The sequence below is a fragment of the Anolis sagrei genome, chromosome 3 (assembly GCF_037176765.1).
Source record: "Anolis sagrei isolate rAnoSag1 chromosome 3, rAnoSag1.mat, whole genome shotgun sequence".
Lineage (NCBI taxonomy): Eukaryota > Metazoa > Chordata > Lepidosauria > Squamata > Dactyloidae > Anolis > Anolis sagrei.
In genome coordinates, this window is record NC_090023.1 from 102,607,008 (window position 1) to 102,631,478 (window position 24,471).

The window sequence follows — 24,471 nt, forward strand, 5'->3', positions numbered from 1 at the left end:
GGTGAAACTATCATAGGGATTTCTTGGCAAGATTTGTACAGGGGGCATTGCCTTTCTATGGCTGAGCAGGAATTCAAACTGTGGTCTCCAGAGTCATGATCCAACGTTTAAACCACTACACCACACTGACTTTCAGATTTCCAATATATTAAAAACAATACGGATTAAAGTGATACAAAAAAATCAAGAAAACTACAAATACAAATGCTATTTAAAAGACAATAACATAATTTATAAATTTAAAATAATTAAAATTCATTAAAAGACCATTTATAAAACATAAACAGTACAGTAAAAGCCCTATCCATGAACTCATTGGTTGATAGGAGCAACAAGTAACACTGATAATTCCTTTTTTAAAAGCAACATCTCAAACCCAGGTTATAAATGCTTCTAGCCATTTTGACCTTTTTCATCTTTCCAAATTTGCATAACAGCAATAACTGTAAATTAAACATTTTAAATATTAAAAATGCAGTCTTAACACTTGCCTTTCAAAGCGTTCTGTGCTCAACTGTCTTTTGGTAATATCTAGCTCAGATTCCAATTGAGTTATTGTGTTTTTCAGCTGCGAATAATCTCGACTCTGGATAGCACTACAGATGACAAAGTTAAAGACTTAAACAGAACATTTAGTTGAATTTATCAAGAACATCTTTAAATAATTATTATTAAAAACAAGTTTTAAAGTGAACATATGAATATATTCCTGCTGTTTCAAAAGAACCTAAATATGATCAATACTTCAAACATTTAAAACAATTAATATTGTTTATTATTTATTTATTTATTTACTATTCTTGTATACCGCTGTATCTCAAGCCCGAGGGCGACTCACAGCGGTTTGCGACTCACAGCGGTTTAAATCATAGTAATAAATCCAAAATAACGTACAAACAGAATTTTCCAAATGTAGATATTTCATAATTCATAACATCTTCTGTAAAACATACTACCTGTACACATATATGTAAATAAATATTACAGTCATTGCTCCAAGGCAGTGAAGTGTAGATCAGCTAAGTCTTTCTGTAGGTCCAGCATTTGGTGGATTTTTATCTTTTCTGGCCCATAAAATGGTTTGAGGTTGTCCACTTATCATTTAATTCTTGGAAGTAAGGATGTTGATGACCACCATGGAATCCCTTATGCTATCTGAACAATATAAACTATGATCTCAGATCTCTTGATCCTGCATTATTTCTTCTAACTATTTACTCACATTTTGTTTTCAGCCAGAGAAAGCTGTTCTTTAAGAAGTTGTATTTCAGAATTCTTTTCTTGGTTTATTATCTGAGATTGAAATTCGTTTTCTCTGTTGGAGGCTATCAGTGTTTCCAGATTTTTAATTGAGATTCTTTCATTAGTAAGTTGTTTTCTGAGGAGCTCTATTTCTGATTCAGATGTTTCCCATTCATTTTGATACTGAAAAGCAAAAGAGTAAAGTTCTTTAACCTTTTTTTCTGATGCACATATTAAAATGGAATATTGGACACTTGTCATACACTGGTAGGTTCCTTGTAGGAAACTACAATGTGAAAAGGTTTTGTCTGATGCTGAGTCTTAAAAGCTAAAGCTATCTGATTAAAATGGAAGCCTTTCCTCTCAAGGAAGTGGACTGGAAACAAATTCTATTAAGGTGTCAATGTGTCTGTAGGATTAAATAAAACTGTTTTATGTAGGGCAAATGTTTCTGGATAGGGCAAAACAGATGCCAAATACATTCTCGAGACCAGCAAAAGGCAGTTGTTTTTAATTCCTTCAATTACTGTAAATAATAGCTAATACATGATGGAGGAGAGCCAGAGCAGTGTCCTGATTTGAAATTTGGACTACAATTCTGGAGCCTAGGGCTCAGATCCCCACTCAGTCATGGAACCCACTAGGTGACTGTGGACAAGTCAAATTCTTTGCGAATCAGAAGAAAGAAATGGTAAATCCCCTCTGAATAAATCTTGCCAATAAATCTCTGTGTTTCTTCATTTTAAAATCACCATAAAAAGTTACAAAACAACCACCATGATGGAGGATGGTATACTCTGATCTGATATCTGTCTTGTTAATGTGGTGCCATAAGAAAGGATACTTTTAGGTAATAGTTTAGTAATAAGATTGAGATGATATTTAGCAATTTAAATGGAGATCCTGCCAAGGTTTAAGGGTGCAATCTAGAGGTAGTGGTGAAAACCCATGTAAAGTGGGAGGGCTGACAAATCTCTGAGGAATCTCTTGAGGTGCAGGGCCACATGTGCCATATCTTTAGTATGACTGAAGAAAGAGGCGAGGCCTGTTCAGACAATGTGCTGGGCTCAAGAACTCAGTGACCTGAAGGAAACTGAGGAATTATTTGAAATCCAGTGTGTTATAGTTAATTGCCATAAGCCTGCAGCATTATATTATACTCACTTTTTCAACTTCTTGTGTTGCATTATTTAACTGCCGGGTTAATAATTCTTTGCTGGTGTCCAATTTAATGCAGAGTTCTCGCGTAGATGTCAGATCTGAGAGTATAGAAACTTTTTCCAACTGAGATTTGTGAAGTTCCTCCTCCATTTTCACAAGAGACTTGCCTAAAGTAGAAATCTGTGATTTGTAGGCTTTTTCGGATACTAAATGCTATTCCCCAAATCAAAAAAGAAAAAAAGAACTGATAAAGAGAAATCATCCTTGTACTACAAAGATACATTATATTTGAGAAATGCTCACTAGCTTTAGGAAGGATTGGTTATGGTTTTACTGAATATTAATCTGAAAAATTACATTTATTCTAAGAGATTGCTGTTAAAGTATCCTACATTGACAAACAGATTCTTCACATATTCATGTGTGAGCCCATGTATAAGGGCAGTTGCACCCAACAGTGTAATATTCGGAATCTTCTAAAGCTGAATGACCTAGTTTTTGCAGGATACTTGTTCTTTTTATTCCTTGTATATAAGCCCTTTCCAATCAGGTCCTTCCCTAGTTCCCAGTCTTCCCATAACATATGCTTCCTATGGAGTAAGATTTAACAGAAGAGGGAGAGTTGTGTGGTTCACAGACAGCCATTCAAAGATGACCACTCAAAGAATCACAATTAAAGATAAGCAAGTTTTTTTATTGACACATATAAGGAGAATTAACAAGCTCCTCACATGAGGAGGCAGAGAGTCATGTTAATAAAGATCTCAAATCTTCGCTCCCAAAATATGTCTCTCGTTGCAACCTGATTTTCATGACAAAATGATGGACAAATACAAAGAGCTGCAACCAGGTTCCCCTGCAAATGTCAGGGAGGGATATCCCCTAAAGAAGCACTTAAGGTCATGGTGGCTCTGGTAGAGTGTCGTTATTAGTTACATAAGAGGCTTCGGGCAGCTCATAATTTAGCAAAATCACAGAGGTGACCAATAAACAAGGCTGGTTTGTTTTCCAGCTCAAATGCTTTTATCTTCCTCACAGAATCTGTGGGGGAAGAAGCAAAAAGAGAAATTTAGAATGCAGAGTCCAAGGAATAAAAACAATGCGTCTCGACCTGTGGGTCCCCAGGTGTTCTGGCCTACAACTCCCAAAATTCCCAGCAAGTTTTCCAGCTGTTAGGATTTCTGGGAGTTGAAGGCGAAAACATCTGGGTCCCACAGGTGGAGAACAACTGACAGAAGATAACTTCTGAAGAAGAAAGAAAACATAAAGAGATAAGAATTCAATAAATAGAAGAATACCAGAAAATTCCCAACAAAGTGGCTGCTATGATAGATGAAAAAGAAACGGGAAAGGAACCAGGTGGTAGGCACTTGTATACAGGAAATGGAAAAATGGTCCACCAAATATTAGATCACCCAGCTCTAGAAGGCTACAATTATTGCGGTGCAGTTAACCCATATGTGTGATTCCAAAAAACATATTTCAACAACTTTAAAATGATTTGAAATTTAAAGCGGATCAGTTAAAATTGGATGTACCTAAATTTCAATTAAATCAGTACGATTTATGTACACAGACAGACTAGACTACACCTCTATGTATATTTCCTACACACACAGATACAAACACTCAGATATACATTCATTTAAATAAATATTAAGCCTTAGCTGCTAAGAACTGATTTAAATTAAAAAGATTGTCATCCCACTCACTTAGAAATACTCCCTCACATGATATGCATTTGTTTGAACACTAGACCCTCTATGCCAATGGTTCTCAACCTGTGGGTCCCCAGATGTTTTGGCCTTCATCTCTCGGAAATCCTAACAGGTGGTAAACTGGCTGGGATTTCTGGGCAGTGTAGGCCAAAACAACAGGGAACCCCCAGGCTGAGAACCACTGCTCTGTGCTAATAAACATTGCATTGAAATTACAATTTGTATTCTCTCTAGGCATTTGAAGTCCTCCAGAATAATTCTGTAACCAATTTCTCTATGCCCTCCAATGCAATTCTGTGAATCCCCAATCCTCTCCAATTTTCTAGGCGATTTTTGCCCCCTTCTTCTTACCTGCCATAAGAGAGGGCCAGTTTTACTTAGCTACTTTTCAGCCCTCCCAATGCCAGTTAGTCCCATTGATAGATAACTAAAACACTGTAGAAGTCACAGTCTTCTATGGACAAATGTACTGAAGCATCTCCTTAATAATCATCACCTGCCAGATCACCCTTCTCCAGCAGATACTTCCCAAGACAGGAAAGGCATTACGAGATATTAAAACCTTCTGATTATATGTTTCAGTGAAATTATTTGCTATAGCCTGAACCAAAGACAAATATACATTGTCCCCTTAGTTCATTGTCCATATTGGAAGAATGTGATAAAAGCAAATAAAAGAGCTAAGGAGACTAGTTTCAGCCTATTATATGAAAATGAAACTAAAAACTTACTTGCTCAATCTCTGTTTCAAGAGAATCTGTTCGTTCTTTCAATCTGTCATTCTCAGACTCTACACTCAGAAATTCATGTCGCACAGAATTGTAATCAGCTTCTATTTGGTGGAATTTTGTTTCCCATTTTTCTGCCTGTTCATTGGTCCTGTGGCAATTCTCCAAAAGATCATGATATTCTATCTCCTGAAATGCAAATTTTGTTTTTATATCTACAGCTTAACACTGATTTGCACGGTGGCCACCTGACAATACTGCTTACCAAGCATGCAAATGTCTAGTAGGTGAATAAACGTGTGCAGAGCACAGGTGGATCAATTTGCATGAACAACTGCCCTGATTGTGTGAACATGGGATGCAACTGTATGCATCAGTTACCACTGAATATTAATTATATGTGGTGGGAAGATTTGCCCCTTCACCTAACAGTATGCACTTCAGCTCAGTATGCTTTGTAAACGGAACTTGGGATGTCTGACCATTCCAGAAAAAGAATTGCATTGTCATATAGGTGTAAATTCACCCACACAAAGTGTCTCTGCTTCATTTGTGAAATTTTGTCTTTTTTGTTTAGCTATTCCAATTTAAGACAGTGAGCAAATAGCTTCCTTCCACACTGCCCAGATTTCTGAAATTATGCCCCAACTCTCCAGTTTTCAGTGGGAACATGTAAGTTGCAAGGAAAAGAAACATATGGCCTTTGGCTTGCATAACTTGAATCCAATCCATCATGAACAAACTGTTGTTAATCATATATACAAATTAAAAATACCAATAGATGAAACATAATTTAAAGCATTAGGACTCAAAATCTAAATACACTGCCAAATGGAAGTGTAACATGCTAGATAGATAATATGTGCCTCACTGTTACTACACCATTGCAATGAGAGAGACTGGGCTCGTGAAACCCTCTCATTGTGCCAAGGCAACGGGGATGTCGGAAGAGGAGAGGCTGACTACCCACAATAGGTGTGACTACAAGCCTCTTGTCTATTGTTTCTCTTCCCCCTTCCTCGCCCCGAGCAGAGCCATTCCATGTGGCACCCAGAAGCGGGAGCGCCTTGGTGTTTTCATTTTTAGGCCTGTGCCTGGGGTTACTTGGGGTGCTTATTAAGTAAATTGCATTGGATAGACTACATCAGCTCTAGATTATTAGATATGGTTTTCTGTGGGCAAGCAGATGGCGATTACTAGATGGCATATATTCTTTAACAGAAACTAGAGCTGATGTGGCCTATCCAATGCAATTTTCTAAATCAGCACCCCAAATAACCAAACAGAATCTAAAGTTGACCAAAAATTGATTGGCAACCCTTTTGGGTTTTTTTTTCTTTCATGTCAGGAGCGACTTGAGAAACTGCAAGTTGCTTCTGGTGTGAGATTATTGGCTGTCTGCAAGGATGTTGCCCAGGGGTCCCCGGATGTTTTTGATGTTTTACCATCCTTGTGGGAGGCTTTTCTCATGTCCTCGCATGGGGAGCTGAAGCTGACATAAGGAACTCATCCGTGCTCTCCCTAGATTTGAACCTCCAACCTGTCTGTCTTCAGTCCTGCCGGCACAGGGGTTTAACCCATTGCGCCACCAGGGGTTCCTATCCTTTTGGTACTAAGGTTGGAGAGTGGTCCCTGGGCAAAGTAGTCCCTGGTCAAAGTGGTTCCTGGTCAAAAAAAAGGTTGGTAACCACTAATCTACAGCATTCTAAAATTAAAAGTCAACTTGGATGAACATAATATAGATTGCTCCTGTGCAACACTCAAAGGATATACAAAGACAGCACATGGAACTTTCCACTGCAGGCTAAGTAAAATCTCCTTAGAATCTTCTCAGAGGTTCAGTGACACATTGTCCCCAATGGATGACACTATAAGCCAGGAAACCTAATTGTGTTGTCTGAAACTACCTAATGTGTAACTATATAATTTCTAAACTTTAAGATCAATAACCGAAACCTGCTTCCAATCAAGTAGACTGTTGGTTCAATAATTAAGGTGGTTGATGTGATTTTCCACCACCTTTTCCATCACCACCCGCTTTTCACATGTGTTATATACTCTAAAGTATGATATTAAATTAAGTGACAGCAAAGACATGAAACATCATATGTATGAAGTGATTCTACTGCCCAGATGTTTTCAAGTAAAACTATGTTATTTTAGCAAGTATATGCAGTACCCCAAACAAAATGTTTAAGTTAAGTAGGGGACAGGAGTGAGATGACTGCTAGAAAAAAATGGATATCCCAGTGGCTATTTTCTATGCAAATCTCACAAGATTACTTCCAATTTCAGTCTAGCAAATGAAGAAAAATAATTTGATGGTAGAGAGATCAATCTGAGAGAAAACCGACAAAGAGCTTTTAATCATCAGTTCTCTTTTCAGTATTCTCTTGCCCACAACAGATTATGAGGGAAACATGGAGAGAAGATACTCCTGTTCTCCTTGTCAAAGGAGTTTCTATCCTAACATTATCATGAAATTATAGTGATTTGTAAGAGCAACAGCTCTGAAGCATCTACCATTAAAAGAAGAGACACGTGGAGTTTGCCAAGTGTTGTAGGAAGGTATTTGGCCTTTGGGTTTTGTTTTTTTTTAACAGCTGAAGCTTTTCAAATTATAAATTTACTTTAGCGTTCAGTATGCTCTTCAGTCTGGCAATATCAGTATGCCAATCTTCAGTTTTCAACTTCACTTCATCAAGTTCATTTTGACATTTATTGAGTTTTTGATGAAGAATCTGTCAAAGAAACATGAAGCATTATTTTACTCACCTATTTCAGTTTCTGATTGTATTTCAAGCCTAAATTTTAGATGGATTTCATACTTAAATGTTTTAAGATTAAAAATTACTCTATATACTCTTGTATAAGTCTAGTAATTTAGTAAAAAAAATCAACCTCAAAAACCCGGGCAGATTTACCCATGGGTTATTATTATTATTAATAATAATAATAATAATAATAATAATAATAATGCTTTATTTATATCCCGCTCCCTCTCCCCAAAGGGACTTGTTACCATGTGAGTATTGTACCTCAACTTTTGTTTAAAAAAGGAAGCATTCCCTTCTATGAGTAGAGTAGCAAAAGGTAAGAGCTTAGCCCACCCTGGGAGAACAGAAAGGAAGCACTATTTCTCTCTCCACTCAGTCCCTTTTCTGGATCCTGGTTGGGGAAATGGTGGCAATGGGCAGAAACAACTCGCCTTCTGAGGCAAGACTTTCCCCTCTCCATAGAAGGACTCTCAACTTATTCATGGCTCATGTAAAAATCCATAATTTTGTCCACAAAACCTGCCCTTGATTTATACATGAAATTGACTTATACATTAGTATATATGGTAATTCATATATCATATGTATGAAACAATACAAAATATACATAAAATTAAAGATTTAACATTACAGTTCAGATGCACATATTAGCAAACTGGTGGAACATTGTTACATGTATCCTGCATTGATGAGGGGGGCTCTGTGTCATTTACATCTAAACTCAAATTTGGAATAAGGAAAGGTTATAGTACAGGAAAACCTGTAGCAGCACCCAAGAATGTGTACATGTTTATATATTACATGCAGAAACTAATGAATGATTTCAACCTCTGGTTTTGAAAGAGATGAATTGGATTTATAGTTAAGTAAACCTTCAAATTGTTCTTGTCTGCCCACTAATAAGCTATCATTGAGAATTTGAAGTGGCAAATAAACTTTGTCCAAGCAACACTAATATTTTATTTGTTTGTTTGTTTGTTTATTTACAGTACTAGCCATCCCCTGCCACGCGTTGCTGTGGCACAGTCAAAGTATATATGTTTTTTGTGTGTGTATATGTGTATGTATATATTTGTGTATATGTGGTTTTGCTCATGCATTGTAATTTATTTTTTATTTTTTGGCTTTTAAAGTCTCTTATGCAGTGTTTTTCAGTGTTTTTATGAGTGATGGTCACTCGTTGGCCTGAGAGGTGTCTTGTGTCCAAATTTGGTGTCAATTCATCCCGTGGTTTTTGAGTTGTGTTAATCCCACAAATGAACATTACATTTTTATTTATATAGATTTATATACCGCCTTTCTCACCCCTGTTTGAATATAAAAATTGATTTGTGTGCATGTGCGCAGTGGAGTGAACTGAGGGCTCCTATTCACAACTCCTAAGGGGGAAAAAATTAAAAAGTCTTGGCTGCATAAGTACTTAAAAGAAGTGGTGGGAGATAGCTTTACAGACAGCAACATATCCCAGTTATAAGGATAGGAATAGAAGAAAGCAACTGGCCTTTATTATTTTGTCTTTTATTATATTTGAATATATTTATTTATTATTATATTTGAGTATATCTGAAATATCATAGGAGCAAGATGTCTGCATCAAAGATATATTGTGGACTTCACTCAAAAATTCTGTAGAAAATACCTGGTTTTCCTGCTTAAAACCATACAGTTCTTCCTGTAGCCTTTCATTTTCTTGAATGGAAGCCTCCTTTTCCCTGCCAATCTGAGTAAGTTCATTATTAGCATCATCAAGCAGCTCATGTAGTCTAGTAATATCCTGCTCATATTGGCGTAGTGCTTCAGTAGAATGCCTGTTTCAAAATTTTAATGTTTATGCATATTTTATAATAAACATATACATATATTATAGTGCTACTTATTGCCATCAAGTCAATTTATGGAAACACTAGGAATTAGAGAAATCTTGTCTAGGTTCCTCCATAATATACTCCATAGCTGCCCCTCCATACCCTAGTCTTCTTCTGATTTCTTCACGTCAGTCTTCATCTTGATTAATGACCAGGTCAAGACATAGAAAATCCTGAACTAGCTCAATTCCTTCATCATCTACTTTAAAGTTATGTAATGCAAATGTGGCCATTATTTCTATTTTCTTAATGTTCAACTGTAAACCTGTCTCTGCACTTTCGTCAGTAATCATTGTCTACCATTTTTTGCTAACAGTATAGTGTCTGACAGCACATGTTAAGATCATGATTTACCATGATGTCTCTCTCCACACATACACACAAGGAAGGTATTGACACAATATGTTTCTAATTTTAGATAGATGGATACCAGCTATAAACCAACTACAGGCAGTCCTCAATTTCCAAACATCTGAATTACATAGTTAAGAATGGGGGTGAGACAACAGAAAGTGAGACAAATCTACCCCTTGGAAGGGAAATTAACTCTGGGAAGTGTTATCATGAGGATAAGGTGTCTCACCTGAAGCTTGACCACCAATCCTTGATTCCAAAACAAGCCATTTTTTTCAAAATCCAATGACCACAGGGACAGAAAGTGAGGTGAAATCTTCTGAACAGGGGCACAAATAGCAAAACAAACTCCAAAGAGATGTTAACCCTTCCCTATGCTATTCAAAGCTAAAAAATAAATATTTTTGGCTGGAGTTACCTGTTCCAAGTTACAAACAACTTCAACTTAAGAACAAACCTACAGAATCTATTATGTTTGTAACTTGGGGACTGCCTGTAATGTTTAAACATCAATTTAGTAAGTGTAAAAGCAAACAAACAATAACACAAATAGCCGGAATTGATGTTAACAATTAATTCTGTTGATCTTTTTCAGAACGACCCAATAGTATTGGAACAATTTGTAATAATTATGGAGATTTTAAAATAAGCAACAGATAATGAATTGAGAATAGATTTAATTTAGAGAAGAAAACTACTAGACTACATTGGGCTAGTTAAAAGTTAATTTTAAAATAAGAAATTAATCTGAGACTTACGTTGATGAATGCTCCATATCAGAAAGTATGCATTTCAAATCTGAAATGGTTTTTTCCTTGAATATAAATAAATTAAAAACAATCAAACATACAAACATGCATCTCTTCCATCTTAGTAAAAAGAAATTAATAATTCTGAAAAATATAATGTTATTCATGTCTGTTTCCTCTTTTTATAGAACTTGTAAGATTAGGCTAGCAATCCTATTGTACACTGTGTTGTATTGAGTTCAACTAACTAGAATGGAACAGGCTTCTGAGTAAACATACAGAATATTGTACTGTATAGGTTTTACCACTACCTCTATAGCAGCTTTCTGTACAAATTTAGATCAGGGAAATAAAGCAAGGGGGAAAAGGAAACTTCTCTTTCCTCAGTTCCTTTGTTAGGATCTGAACTGTGATTACTCTGAAATGTGTGCATGCACAAGGGAAACATCATCATACTTTCTTTTGGATCTCAAACCTAGAAGAATTTGATTCAGAACACTTGATCCTCTTACGTGGTCCAGATCCCTGACAGGGAGCAGAAACTCAGTTTGCGTGGGCCAGGCATGCAAATGGAGACCTGGTGCAGAACTAAGCAGAAAGTTTCCTGAGATGATGATGATGATGATGATGATGATTATTACATTCTGCTATATCTCTGCCACAGGTGACTCAAAGCAGCCCAACATAAAAACATCAGCATACAATTTAAAATATACAAATATTAAAACAGCATTAAACATCATTAGTATTAAAAACAATTCAGATTAAATCCATAAAAGCATATAAAACAATAGAAGCCCCTGACATGATCTTTAAAACCTTTTTATTTTAAAACCTGTCTGAATAAAAAAACTTTTAGCCTGGTGCCAGAAGGACAACAGGGAGGGGGCTATTCTGACTTCCCTGGGAAGAAGGGAGTTCTAGAGTTGAGGGGCAGCCACTGAGAAGGAAGACCCGTTCCCTTGTTACCAACCAACTTGCTATGGAGGTGGGACTGAGAGAAGGACCTCTCCTAAAGATCTCAGGGACCGGACAGATTAGTACAAGGGAATGTGATCAGCTCGGACCTGAACCATTTAGGGCAGGGGTCCTCAAACTTTTTAAACCGGGGGCCAGTTCACTGTCCCTCAGACTGTTGGAGGGCTGGACTATAGTTTTTTAAAAAAATAAAATAAAAAATTCCTATGCACATTGCACATATCTTATTTTGCTGTGTGGAAGGGCCCTTAGAGGGGGTTCTTTCTAGCCCTCTTTAGGCAGTAATTCCAGGAGCAGAGAATTGGAAATCTTCCTATTTGTAGTCTGAACAAAATCTGGCTACCAGTATTTTAAAAAAAACCTCTAAAATTATAACTGTAAATAAAGAACAACACTCAAACACAGGGGAACTCCAGACAAGAAACAATCAGGGTCAGCTAATCACCTCTCAACAAAGGATTCTCGCTAAAAACTGCCAGGCTATGAAATGGTAATCAAGGTGGCCAGTTGAAACATTCATACCTACCTCCAACAGACAAGAGTTCTTTCTCCCACCCTGGATCTTCCACAATTTTCCTAGTTAAAGGTTTTTGTCTGACATGAAGTCCAGTCGTGTCTGACTCTGGGGTGTGGTGCTCATCTGCATTTCTAAGTCGAAGAGCCGGCATTGTCCATAGACACCTCCAAGGTCATGTGGCCGGCATGACTGCATGGAGCACCGAGGCAGCCTCTCTTGGCTGGCTCATGCTGCCCATCGGGCCCAATGGGCAGCATGAGCCTGCCAAGGGAGGAGCAGCCCCGCGCGCCCTACTCACGTGTAAAGCACCTCGCGAGGTACTTTATGTGTGAGTAAGCCACGCGGAGCAGCTGCCCTTGGCTGGCTCACGCTGCCCATCGGGCCTGACGGATATTGTGAGCCAGCCAAAGGAGGGGCACTGTGTGGGGAGGAGCGCTCCTCCTCCACGGGCCAGATAAGTGCCCTTGGCGGGCCAGAAGTGGCCCGTGGGCCGTAGTTTGGGGACCCCTGATCTAGGGCTTTAAAGATCATAACCAGCACTTTGAATTGAGCCCAGAAACAGACTGGCAACCAGTGGAGCTGCTGCAACAGAGGGTTGTCCGCTCAATTCAGCCAGCCCAATTAACAACCTGGCTGCAATTCTTTGGACTAGCTGAAGTTTCCAAGAACTCTTCAGAGGCAGCCCCATGTAGAGCACATTACAGTAATCCAGGATGCTTCCACATCCGGTTCTCCTAAAATTACTGAGTTTAACTGACTGGTCCCATGGAACAGTCTGGATCACCCTCTAGCACAGAGCATTCTAGTTTAGTAAACTATAGGAATGAGGTTTTCACTCCCTCCTTAACTTTCCACACCCTTTGTGCAAAGAAAAGTCCTTCTTTTGACTCAATAGGACTCACTTTCTTGTATCCCTTACTAGGGATATAAAAAGTACTTGCAAATTTTCTTGTGCTTGACAAAAGAGTAGTATGAAGTCAAGACACCTAGCTGGATTACACAAGAACAAAATAAGTGAAGAGTTATACCCCAAACCTGAGCATACCTTTAAATAATTAAAACAAATCCCAAAACCCCTAGCAAGTGTAGTCAATGGTGAAGAATGCTGCGAGTCACCTTCCAACCAAAACTGTAGGTCTGCGTGTTTCCCACCCCTGTCATAAAGCATAATCATGTCTGACTGTGATGCATTATAGGATATAAATCAAGGACTTTAGCACTGTACTTTTCAGATAACATTTTGAAGTCTGAAATATCACCTGGACAAGCATTTCACCAAATCTCTAATTTAGGGATGTCCTATGCTGCTTGTTTGTTTTCTTAAAAGACACAATTAAGTATATTTGTAAATCAAACAGAACAGCACAGCAAGTCTGTAAAGACTTTGGAGACCATAGTTTGAATCCCTGGTTGGCCATGGAAACCCAGTGAGTGATATTGGGCAATTCACACTCTCTAAACCTCAGAGGGAGCCAAAGACAAACCCATTCTGAACAAATCTTGCCAAGAAAAATGCAAGATAGGGTTGTTTAGGGTAGCCATAAGTTGGAAACAGCCTGAAAGCACACAGCAACAATTTATTCAACACAAGCAGCCTACTAAATGCATGGCACTTCAGCCAATTAAAACGGTAGCTTTTATTTGCATTGATATTGTTTGAGAAGCTAATATACTAAGGATAACACCTACTTTTTGAGAAATTCACATAACATCTCCTAAATTCTATCAATCTTAACTACATAAGTTTTTACATCTAAGAACCTACTTTATTGCTCAAGCTTTCTTCAAGGGTGGCAGTTTTCTCTGATTTTTCTTCCAGAAGGTCTTGTAACGATTCTTTTTCTGATTCTAGTTCAGTTATCGTTTCATTGAGTGTACACATATCTTCATGTTGAGCAAGGTTTTCTTTTGAAAGTTTTTCTGGAAACAGCATTATAGTCTCATTTATTATTAATCCATTGCAAATTTTCAACTGTCATATATGTTGTCATCAAGTAAACCTGATATGTTATTCATATGCAACCAAGATTTTAATCTACTTTCTGATTTGGAAAATAGTCTTTGGTTAAGCTGCAGAATTCTGTTCAAGAATGTTATAATGTGCATTGCATTCTACATGAAGCTGCGTTTGAAAGATATTCTGAAACCACTACTGTGATACAGTAACACTATTGATGACTCCATTGTTACTTAATTTTAACAGGCAGAAGATGCCCTGGAGACTAGGATGCGGAACAATGGCTTCAAACTACAAGAAAGGTGATTCCATCTGAACATTAGGAAGAACTTCCTGACTGTGAGAACCATTCAGCAGTGGAACTCTCTGCCCTGGAGTGTGGTGGAGGCTCCTTCTTTGGAAGCTTTTAAACAGAGGCTGGATGACCATCTGTCAGGGGTGCTTTGAATACAATATTCCTGCTTCTTGGCAGGGGGGTGGACTGGATGGCCCATGAGGTCTCTTCCAACTCTATGATTCTATGATTCTAGGCATAGGAGGCAAACCATTATTCATATGCCAATATTTGTTATAGCCATTCCTGAACTCATGAGGGCACAGCATGAGAGACAAATGGCTCAGGTTGTCATTTTAGCTTCTCTGTGAAATTTGACCCAGCTTTCAAGGTGGATTAGCTCGAAATTAATAGTAACCCTCCCTCCCTTCCTCTCCTATCACTCCCTAACAACCCCTTTCCCTTCTTTCCCTATCTTTTCCTTATAATTCTGCTTAATTAGTCTACCCCTATTTTATGTAAACTTGCCCATTTGAAAATTAAAATAAAATTATCACAAATAATAATAATTTTATTTCTTATACACCTGTCCTTGTGGCTTGAGGTGGGTTACAGAATAATTAAAACTCATAAACATTGCTAAAATACCACAAATACACATATTAAAATGTATTTCTATAAAATACGTATTAAAATACACAAAATGCAGATTAAACAAAGGACACATGTTTAAAATTCAAGTTTAAAAACTGTCTAGGTAGGTCTGCTGTAAGAAAGAGGTCTTTAGATGGTTTTAAACCACCCTTTCATTGGCAAAATAAATCAATGAAAAGAAGAGTGAAGATTGGAAACATCCTCAATTTAAAGTTAGATTTTTTTTACTTTGCAAAATAAATCTGTCTAAATTGAACTAGAAGATTTATGAATACGCTTTTAGTTAATCAATAAATTCCTACATTTTATTGGAAATCAGACCAGCCTTTATTTCTTGTCTTGTTTTGAGAAGATTGAACCAAGCTTAAAAACACTTTTATTAATAATTTTGTAAAACAATGTCAAAGCTAAATATGAAATACTCAGAAGTATAAAGACTATAATCACAAGAAGAAGGAACTGGGAAAAACAGTCCACATTCCAATGCAGAAATAAGAATTATCTCCCTCTATGTCCTGTTTCGCAGTTTAAGATTTTCTGGGGAGGCCCTGCTCTCAGTCCCGCCAGAACGCTTGGTCCATGCTCTTGGTCCTGTGCTTGGCGGGGACGAGTGACAGGGCTTTCTCAGCGGTGGCCCCACGCCTGTGGAAATCACTCCCCAGCAAGATCAGGTCAGCATCTTCCCTCCTTTCTTTCATAAAGAAAGTTAAATCATAGTTCTGGGACCAGGCCTTTGGACAGCAAGCATGACAGCACTTTGGATGTTAAATCGGACTGGAATTGGCTATATGGATTGATGACAATGTTTTTAATGTGTTTTTAACTTAATGCTCTGTTTACTGTTTTAAACTGTTGTTACATTTGTATTTGTTGTTATATTTGTATTATCTTGTGGCATCGAATTGTTGCCAGTGTAAGCCATCCTGAGTCCCCTCTCAGAGGTTGAGAAGGGCGGGTTAGAAATATGGGAAATAACTAAATAATAAATAATTTCAACAAGCAATTAATTTATGCTCTCTGTTAGTGGATAGCAAGGTTGTGCAAAACCCCTTATAGTACTTTGTGACTTATGAAGAACATCTAAAGATATCAAAACTACAGTTTTTACAAATATTATTGAAATTTAAGAAATAACTTCCTCAAACTGAAATCAGAATTAAACAGGACCTTAAATATCTATTTTCAGAATTCAGGCAAATCTTAAATATTACTGCAAAAAAGGAATCTATAGTACAATAGATTAATCAAGTGATTGATTAATAATCAGCTCCAAAGGAAGAAATGATAGTCAGTTGTGTTTTTTTAATGTTTGTATACTAAAGGGAGATACTACAGAGGTAGGGGATAGCCATGGGGAGTGAGAACTAGTGAATGGGTTTAGTACTGTTTAGTTTGTTTTAATCTAGTGCCTGTGTTTCTTATTAGTTATTTTTAATTGGGAGGATTTAGGTTGCATTTTCTAAAAATTTAATACACCATTTGAAAAATAAAAAGAGAAGATCTGCCCCTTGCAGAACATATAAAACAGGGAAAGGTTTGTAACTGCAAAATACATATTTACTTTTTTATTAACTGACATCATCATTTTTGCAAAACAGTCAGGTTCTTTAAATCCCCGACCTATGCAAGGTTTGGCAATCAAAAGAACAATCCCCTCTTGCAGAATACACAATACAGAGAAAGACTTGCAATTGCAAAATGCATCTTTACTTGTTTACAGGCCCGTAGCCAGGATTTCGATTGGGGGGGGGGCTGCGTTTGTTTCAGGGGGGGCTGAGTCTGAGTGAAAGAGGGTCTACCCTAGCAAACCTTTTGTATCGTTACCCCAATACCCCCATGCATATGGGAGTATGGTGATCAGATCATGATATGAATAAACATAACAGTTTAAATAATGCACCAGTAAGGCCTTTTCGCGAACCACCATGAGAATTTAGGGAGGGGGGGCTGAAGCCCCCCAAGCCCTCCCCCCTAGCTACATGCCTGCTTGTTTATTAATATGTTTAGTTGTTTAAATGGACAGGGTTTGTGAACTTGAGAAAGTAATTAATTGCGAAGCCCTAGTCTCACAGATTTTGATCTCACGGATTGTAAACATTAAAAAACAAGGGGAATGGACAAAGAGAGGAAATGCATAGATTGGGAGAAGTTACCGCCTAGCCGAACTTAAAAGTACTTGCAGGTTTCTTCGAGCTCTTGAATAATAGATTAGTGCAATATTCTGTAGGCAACTTTACAAATTTAAGATCAGTCAAATGCAGCTGCCGTTTATCTCACTTTTCTAGATTAAAGTGCCAATATTGAATTACACACTGACTGCCAGGAACTTGAAGATAATATCATGAACACTCCACATATTGCTCATATAATAAATATTTTGTAGACTTTAATTTTAGATTGGTCAAGGTATGTGTGGGAAGAGGAGGAGGAGAAAGAGGAGGTTGTCTTTATTTATATCCCACTTTTCTTCCTGAATGAGACCCACAGCGGCTATCAACATTGGCTGATATTGGCTAAAATGAGGAAGAAATAAATAACACAAATCATGCCACTGTCACATTTACTGTGAAAGAAGTTCTAGCTCAATCATATCACAATTACAAACCCAACAGTTTACTGTCCCTTGTATTTTTGATAAAGGAAATCAAGAACCAATGTAGAACTCTTATAAAAATGTTTATCAAAATTTAAACTAAAACATGTTTTACTCAAATATCATATTAACTCACCAATTTTTTCATCTAGGCACATAATTTTCTCTTGAATTAGTTGTAGTTCGTATTTTTTCTTTGAAAGTTGTCGTTGAGCCTCTGAAAGGCTATGCTCTGTTTTTTCATTCAATTTGCTAAAATTGACAAAAAAAATAAAGGCAATTTAAATGCACACAAACTTTACAACATGAGTTAATAGTTTAGGGAAAAAATAATGTACAAATTACTTAAAGAAAGACATAGTACAATAAATGATTCCAATCTTACAACTTTACTAAAGAGAACTAGTCAACAAAACATTAAGCAAAATTTAATTCACCACACTGGATTATTCTTAATATGTTGTCTTGTCAATAAATGCAATTGCATAGTGCACTTGTCAAAGTCCTGGGCATTTAAAATAGCAATAGAAAAGGATGATGATGAAGTTTGCCTCTTGCTCTTACAACAGCTTTAGTAAATTGACACATGAATGCAAATGTTTGATTCAGTGTGTATTTTATTTACCTCAATGAAACATTTGCTGTTTTTTGTCTGTTTAGCTCACTTTCAAAATCCATTGCTCTTCTTGCCAATATTTTCATCTCCATTTCCACAGACTCGATAGTCTCCTTCATCAAAGACATCTTTGATATCTGTTCTAACCGTTCTTTATCAAGCTGAGGTATTAAAGTGACAATTATTAAGAATCATTAAGAACTATGGAAAGGCAATTTCCACAGTTCTTGCTCCCCCTCTGCGGAGGTTGAAATAGGACAGGATATAAAAGCCCGAAACAAATAATAAATTAATAAATGTATTATCTACCCATTTCAAAATATTAATATTGCCTTTTAGTTTTGGTAAAATAATGTGCTATAAAACCCATTCAACTATCTTCACATTCTTATGCCACCTGTACTCTAGCCCTCAAACATCCAGTTTCCTTGTCTATGATTTCCTGGTATAGAAAACCACATGTGGAAATGGCCTGACCATGGCCCCATCTACACTGCCATATAATGCAGTTTGATAATACATAATATGGTCAGTGGAGACTGCAATTAACTGCATTATATGGGTGTACTCTGATCATATAATACAGATTAAAACTTAATCATACAGCAGTGTAGATCCAGTCTATGACAGGGTTGCTGCCTCTCTTCTCCCTGTTCAGAGCACAGACCAAATTAAGGGGGATAGCCAGTTTCAAATGTGGCGCCAATAACAAATTGAGATAGTTCTATGTTTGATACCAAGATTATGAGCTATAATTCCAAAAGCAGTAGCAGCACAACTATTGAATTATCTCAACCATTGTCACGTATTCCTCCATTACCATGCCTAGCCATTTCAGTTACAGAGTCTGTCAGGATGCAGGGTGAATGGTATACCAGCAGCAACCACAGTCTACCTCAATGACCTAATATCAGATATATACCCTCTAGGCTTGTCCCAAGGTGTGTGAGGACCCACTGAAAATGATGGAAGGCTACAATAAGTTTCTCAGTCCCTCATGCAGACATTTTAACATAAATCAGCACTATACCATGTTGCCAGATGAACAATCTAGGAAATGTCAAATTCAGCCAGAAAATCCACTGAGATGTTGGTAGTATATGATGGCTCTATTAAATTGTGAATGAGAGTGGTCTTATTGATTTAGGGTTTAAATAAAAGGACAGTGAACAAGCTAGATGATTTCTGATTTCTAGAAACATCAGCAACCCTCTCTGATGAAATAACTCACTCCACTTGCTTTTTCCCTGTGGATGGAACAGCTAGAACCGACGCATGACTTCTAAGGATCCCAGAATCAAAATCACCCAAGTACATTCTTACTACATCAGATTTTTAGGCATATTCACACCACTAGTACAAACCACTTGTCTAATCACAGATCACAAACATATAATGCCCTAAACTATTTTGGTTTACAACATGTATGTGAAAACCCAAATCAAAGTATTTCCAATTTAATCCCTCTTTTAATTCGATATCTAGCAATATATTTCAAGAGATAGTTTCCTTACACTCTGAACATTTAACTGCAACTCCTCAATTCTCTGTTCCAGGTGAGCCTTCTCATTAAATGCTGTGTCCTGGGCAATCTATATTAAATAAAATAAAATTTAAAAAATTTAAAAATGCTTTTCAGTAGCAATGATACTGAATAGATAAGATGCATTGTCTTCTGTTCCAGAATATCTTGTACAAATGAGTTTGGATAAAAAGTCAAACCTTTAACCTCTCTCTTAAGCTATCACGTTCTGTGGACATCCTTCGGAAATCAGAAATAACTGTATCCCTTTCTGTTTCCACTCGTCTTAAAACAGCCTGGGTAGTGATTGCAGTTTTAGATGCTTTGGGGATTCTGATTGCTTCTCTTCGCAGTTGACTTATTTCTTCTTGTGCCTGTTATTTAAAATGAATATTTAAAAAAAATATTTCTGTATTGTGAAACAAAGAATTGCTAACTCTCAATACTTGTTAACTATAAACCTTGAAGTTGGAGATGAAAATGTAACCCAAAAAAAAGGAAACATTCTCCTCGTATGTTACACATAACTTTAAGGAAGTTTCATTGCTGGCTTTATTTGTTGCAAACTATTAGAAAGGGGACTTGTTTCTTTAATTGTTACTAACAAGTTGTTTTTTGTCATTACATTTTTTTAAAAAACAGCTTAAAGCGTTACAAAAATAGTCTCCAATTCTCCCAAATTATGCTCTCAAAATTATAATTTCAGAAATAATGAGTGAACATTACTTCCTATGTCAAATAAATTACCAACGTAAACATTACAATACGGTAGTTAAAAATTAACAGTGCTTTGACAATGTCATTATAAAAAAAAAGCCTAAAACAGTACATCCAAGTTGTGGGCAAAACCACCATCTATCAAGATTATCAAACAGCTTCAAAACAATAAAAGGTATTTTATCAGATATCATTTTTATAAAAAAATATTTAACACAAATAGATATATTACCTCGCCATAAAGGTGGAGCACTTTGTCTCTTTCTGCTGTGAGAACCTTGATGTTACCCTGAATTTCTGCAACATGACGTTCATATTTTTCTAGCATAGCCTTATATTCTTCACAGTCTTTCAAGATGTGCAGAAATTCTTGATCAGAATGACTCCCCTAAATGTTTGATGAAAAGAAACTGACCTCATTTTCCAGTGTTTTAGATTAACAAAGTATTTTATCATTAATAATTCAGGAGCATAACAGTTTGATTTGATTTCAAATTCTCCATGAAGACCATATATTGAGCTCATAGTACTTGAACATCAATCTATAGTGAAATATATTGTTAGATATTTTTATCAGGTGTTTTATTATATCCAAATAAGTCTAAACAATTGTTTAAATACAGTGTCTTGAAAAAACAACTTTGGTATGTACGATCATAGATTTGGAAGAGACCCCAAGGGCCATTCAGTCAAATTCTCTTCTGCCATGCAGAAACACACAATCAACACACTCCTGGCAGATGGCCATCCAGCCTGTACTTAAAAACCTCCAGGGAAAGAGACTCCAGCACACTCCAAGGCAGCATATTCTGCTGCCAAACCGCTTTTACCATTAGGTGTCCTAAAGGTGTATAAGACAAACTATCTTCTAATTAAGAAACATTCCACTAACGGAACTATCTAACCCAGGCATGGGCAAACTTTGGCCCTCCAGGTGTTTTAGACTTCAACTCCAACTATTCCCAACAGCCACAGGGTCTTTCGTTTTCACCCTTGGTCACTTAAGAGGAAAAAGGAAAGGGTCTGTGGCTGTTAGGAATTGTGGGAGTTGAAGTCCAAAACATCTGGAGGCATTCTGCCCATGCCTGATCTAATCACTAATTCAAAAACAAGTTTGCAAGTCAGGATGCTACAAGCAGATGGAAAAAGCTAACTGCATATTGGATGTACTAGGCCACAATTCTTTCCTCACACAATACATTATTTTACATTTTAAAAAATTATCTGGATAATTTATTTCACAATTCCACTTGTATAGATATATATTTTATTATTCTTTCTCTCCATGTGTATGTGTATACACGTAGATTTTAGATTGTGTGCCTTTATCAGAATTCATTGTTTTGATTGTTTTACTTTTAAAGTGCCGTTTACACTGATAGCATTATATAAATAAATGATGATATACACATACATGATTACACAGTAAGACTGCTTAAACCATCTCAACTTCAGTTTAGCAATCTGCAGACATTATTTGATGGTTATATAATTATAGTTGATGCTGGGCTTCGATTTTCCTGCCACTTTCTGAAACCTTTAAATCTCTACCTGAGTTTTTTTTTAACCTAGTGACAACTATGGGGTGAAAAACTATTGTTTTTTCAACTCTCACAACATCTCCCCCCCCTTTTTTTGCGGCATACATATGTTGTGGGCACATCTACACTGACTCTTTATACTGTCTATACTAGGCAGCTTTGTGGCAGCTGCAATGTACAGACAGATAGATAATATCCAAGACATCAGCTCTATCTATCTTCTATAGTCCTATATAATATATATATGAAACAAAAATAAAAAGCAACCCAACTCCATACAGCTTAGCTAACCCCATATTTTATTCTTAATACTTTTAATCATAAAATTCAAAATTATTTGCATTAATAGCAACCTATTCTGAAGCTTCCCTGGTTCGATATGAGTTAGGAAAAAAAGGCAGAAACGACATTTTAAAAAAACATAAGGGATTCTGGTAATATTAAGGGGAGTCCATAGAAAATTGAAGCTGGTTAGGGCTTCTGGGAGTTGGAGCCCCGAACAGCTGCAGGGCTGTAGTTTGAGGATCCCTGGTGTAGAACCACCCACAGAAGCAATAAGTGAGCAAAGAAACAGATTTATGAAAGCATATAAACAGTATCTTTGAAAAATCTGAAAGAATACCTGAACGGGGGAGGAAGTCTTTGAAGCAGAACAAAAGGACTTGCGTTTAGGACTTAGAGATGTGCTTCGGAGCATTTTCGTCAAATGTTCAGTTTCAGTTTTATAATGATCTCGTTCTTCTTCTACTGTCTTAATACCGTTTGTAAGCTTTGAGGGAGAGCTCTCTTGTGATTTTCCAGTGTTCAAGATAACCTTTTAAGAACCAACATGAAGAAGCACTATTATAACTTCTGAACAGCTAAACATTTTTTTCAAAAGAAAACACAACATTTTAGATAACCTAAAACCAGAGTTTTGACTCTGCAAGCTTTGGATAGCATAGAGAAGGATTTACACCCCTGTAGTATTTGTTTGGCTGTCTGTGCCCCTGTTCGGAAGATTTCCCTTCAGTTTCTGTCCCTATGGTAATTGGATTTTGAAAAAAAATGGCTTGTTGTGGAAACAAGGATTGATAAGAAAGCTTCAGTGGAGACACCTTTTCCCCATGATAAGGAAAGTGTACTCTTTCAGGAGTAAACTTTCCTTCTGAGGGGCAGATTTCCTCTCACTTCCTGTTGCTTCACCTCCATTCTTAACTATGAGTCCTTTGTAAGTCTAATGTTTGTAACTCAGGGACTGGCTGAATGTTATCCCCCTACTCCCTCTCCTCATATGTTCCACTCAATGTAAGTCTTCTTGGTTTTTTAAACCAATGTTTCTTGTAATGTCTGACCTAGGAAATAATGGCAGTCCACACAGACTTCAGTATTTCAGGCAGTTATCTGATTTTGGTTAGAAATTAAAGTTCACACCTTGCTTTCAATAAATACTTTAAACGGTGATTACACAAATCAAGATACCTTGTATAAAGCTAGGAATACAAGACAGGAGGAATGTATGGAGAGGAAGCAAAAGCAAGCAGACAAACATGACTTGTTGGACCAGGAATACTGTATTAGGAAATCATATATAACTCAAATCTTCCCCTCCGCCCAATATCCACTTAGATGTCTGAAGGAAATTTGTCTCAAAGCAGCAAAGATTTCAAAACAAAATACTGTGCATTTTATCAAGACAAATTATGTCAAGTTTTGACTTCCAAACAACTTTATAAGATACTCAAAGAAATCTGCATATAGTTGCTTGCCAGAACACATATAGGAATACCTCACAAAGCCTCTGAAAAAGATTTTATTTTTTTATACCCATCATCCTCCCCTTCTTTTAGCCAGAGGACGTTTAGCATCATCAACAAAAGAAGGAAGTCAAGGAGGACTGAAGGACTACAGCCTTTTGGTGTTTGCATAAGCTGGGAAAGAATGGGATACTGGGCTAGCCAATCCTTCTGTAGCTATTTATGTCAGTTTAAAACAGTCACGGTAAACAACAGCAGCCTTCAGAATCCCTTAGTGTCCATTCATAAACAGGGAGAAATGGCCAAAGCAGGTTAGCCTGTTTCACCAGGTATCTCCAACATGTTTTTAAAAATATCTATAAGAAAAGTATATGAAAGAAAAATGAACATCAAAAGTGTGGGGTCTCAATCACAAGTCCAAAGGATGGCCCAAAACCATGACATAAACAAAACAAATATATTGGTATTTATGGTCAATGACAATACAGAGAAATGAAAATATATTTATATAAAATATGAATAGAGACTTGCAAATATATAGTTTGTTACAATATCATACTAAACATGCAATATAAAAATACAACATAGCAAAAAGTCACATTATACATATGGCAAGAGAATAAAATATTTATGCAATGTCAATAAAATCCACTCTTCTGAACAGCAGACTGGATTCTTAAGGAATTCCAGAACATAGATTTGCTAGGCCTTTTGGACTTCACCTCCTAGAAGCCCTAATCTACCAGGTCAACAGTCAAGGATTCTGGGAGCT

The 24,471-nt window shown here is 36.8% G+C and overlaps 1 protein-coding gene across 5 annotated transcripts in view; it reads right to left on the reverse strand.

Annotated features, from left to right (window-relative positions):
• TSGA10 (testis specific 10) overlaps positions 1–24,471 on the reverse strand; it is a 112,543-nt gene that overhangs the window by 76,946 nt on the left and 11,126 nt on the right. For 3 of the 5 annotated variants that reach the window (XM_067466825.1, XM_067466824.1, XM_067466828.1), the window contains exons 5-18: positions 22,586–22,777; positions 20,655–20,810; positions 19,906–20,079; positions 19,698–19,775; positions 18,193–18,344; positions 17,704–17,819; positions 13,855–14,009; positions 10,604–10,659; positions 9,266–9,434; positions 7,480–7,590; positions 4,853–5,038; positions 2,407–2,616; positions 1,223–1,425; positions 492–596 (exon numbers count right to left, since the gene is read on the reverse strand). In XM_067466825.1, the coding sequence (XP_067322926.1) occupies positions 492–596; positions 1,223–1,425; positions 2,407–2,616; positions 4,853–5,038; positions 7,480–7,590; positions 9,266–9,434; positions 10,604–10,659; positions 13,855–14,009; positions 17,704–17,819; positions 18,193–18,344; positions 19,698–19,775; positions 19,906–20,079; positions 20,655–20,810; positions 22,586–22,777 (2,063 nt within the window). The remainder of the gene's footprint in view (positions 1–491; positions 597–1,222; positions 1,426–2,406; positions 2,617–4,852; positions 5,039–7,479; positions 7,591–9,265; positions 9,435–10,603; positions 10,660–13,854; positions 14,010–17,703; positions 17,820–18,192; positions 18,345–19,697; positions 19,776–19,905; positions 20,080–20,654; positions 20,811–22,585; positions 22,778–24,471) is intronic. The other 2 variants (XM_067466826.1, XM_067466827.1) reach the window with 2 other exon arrangements.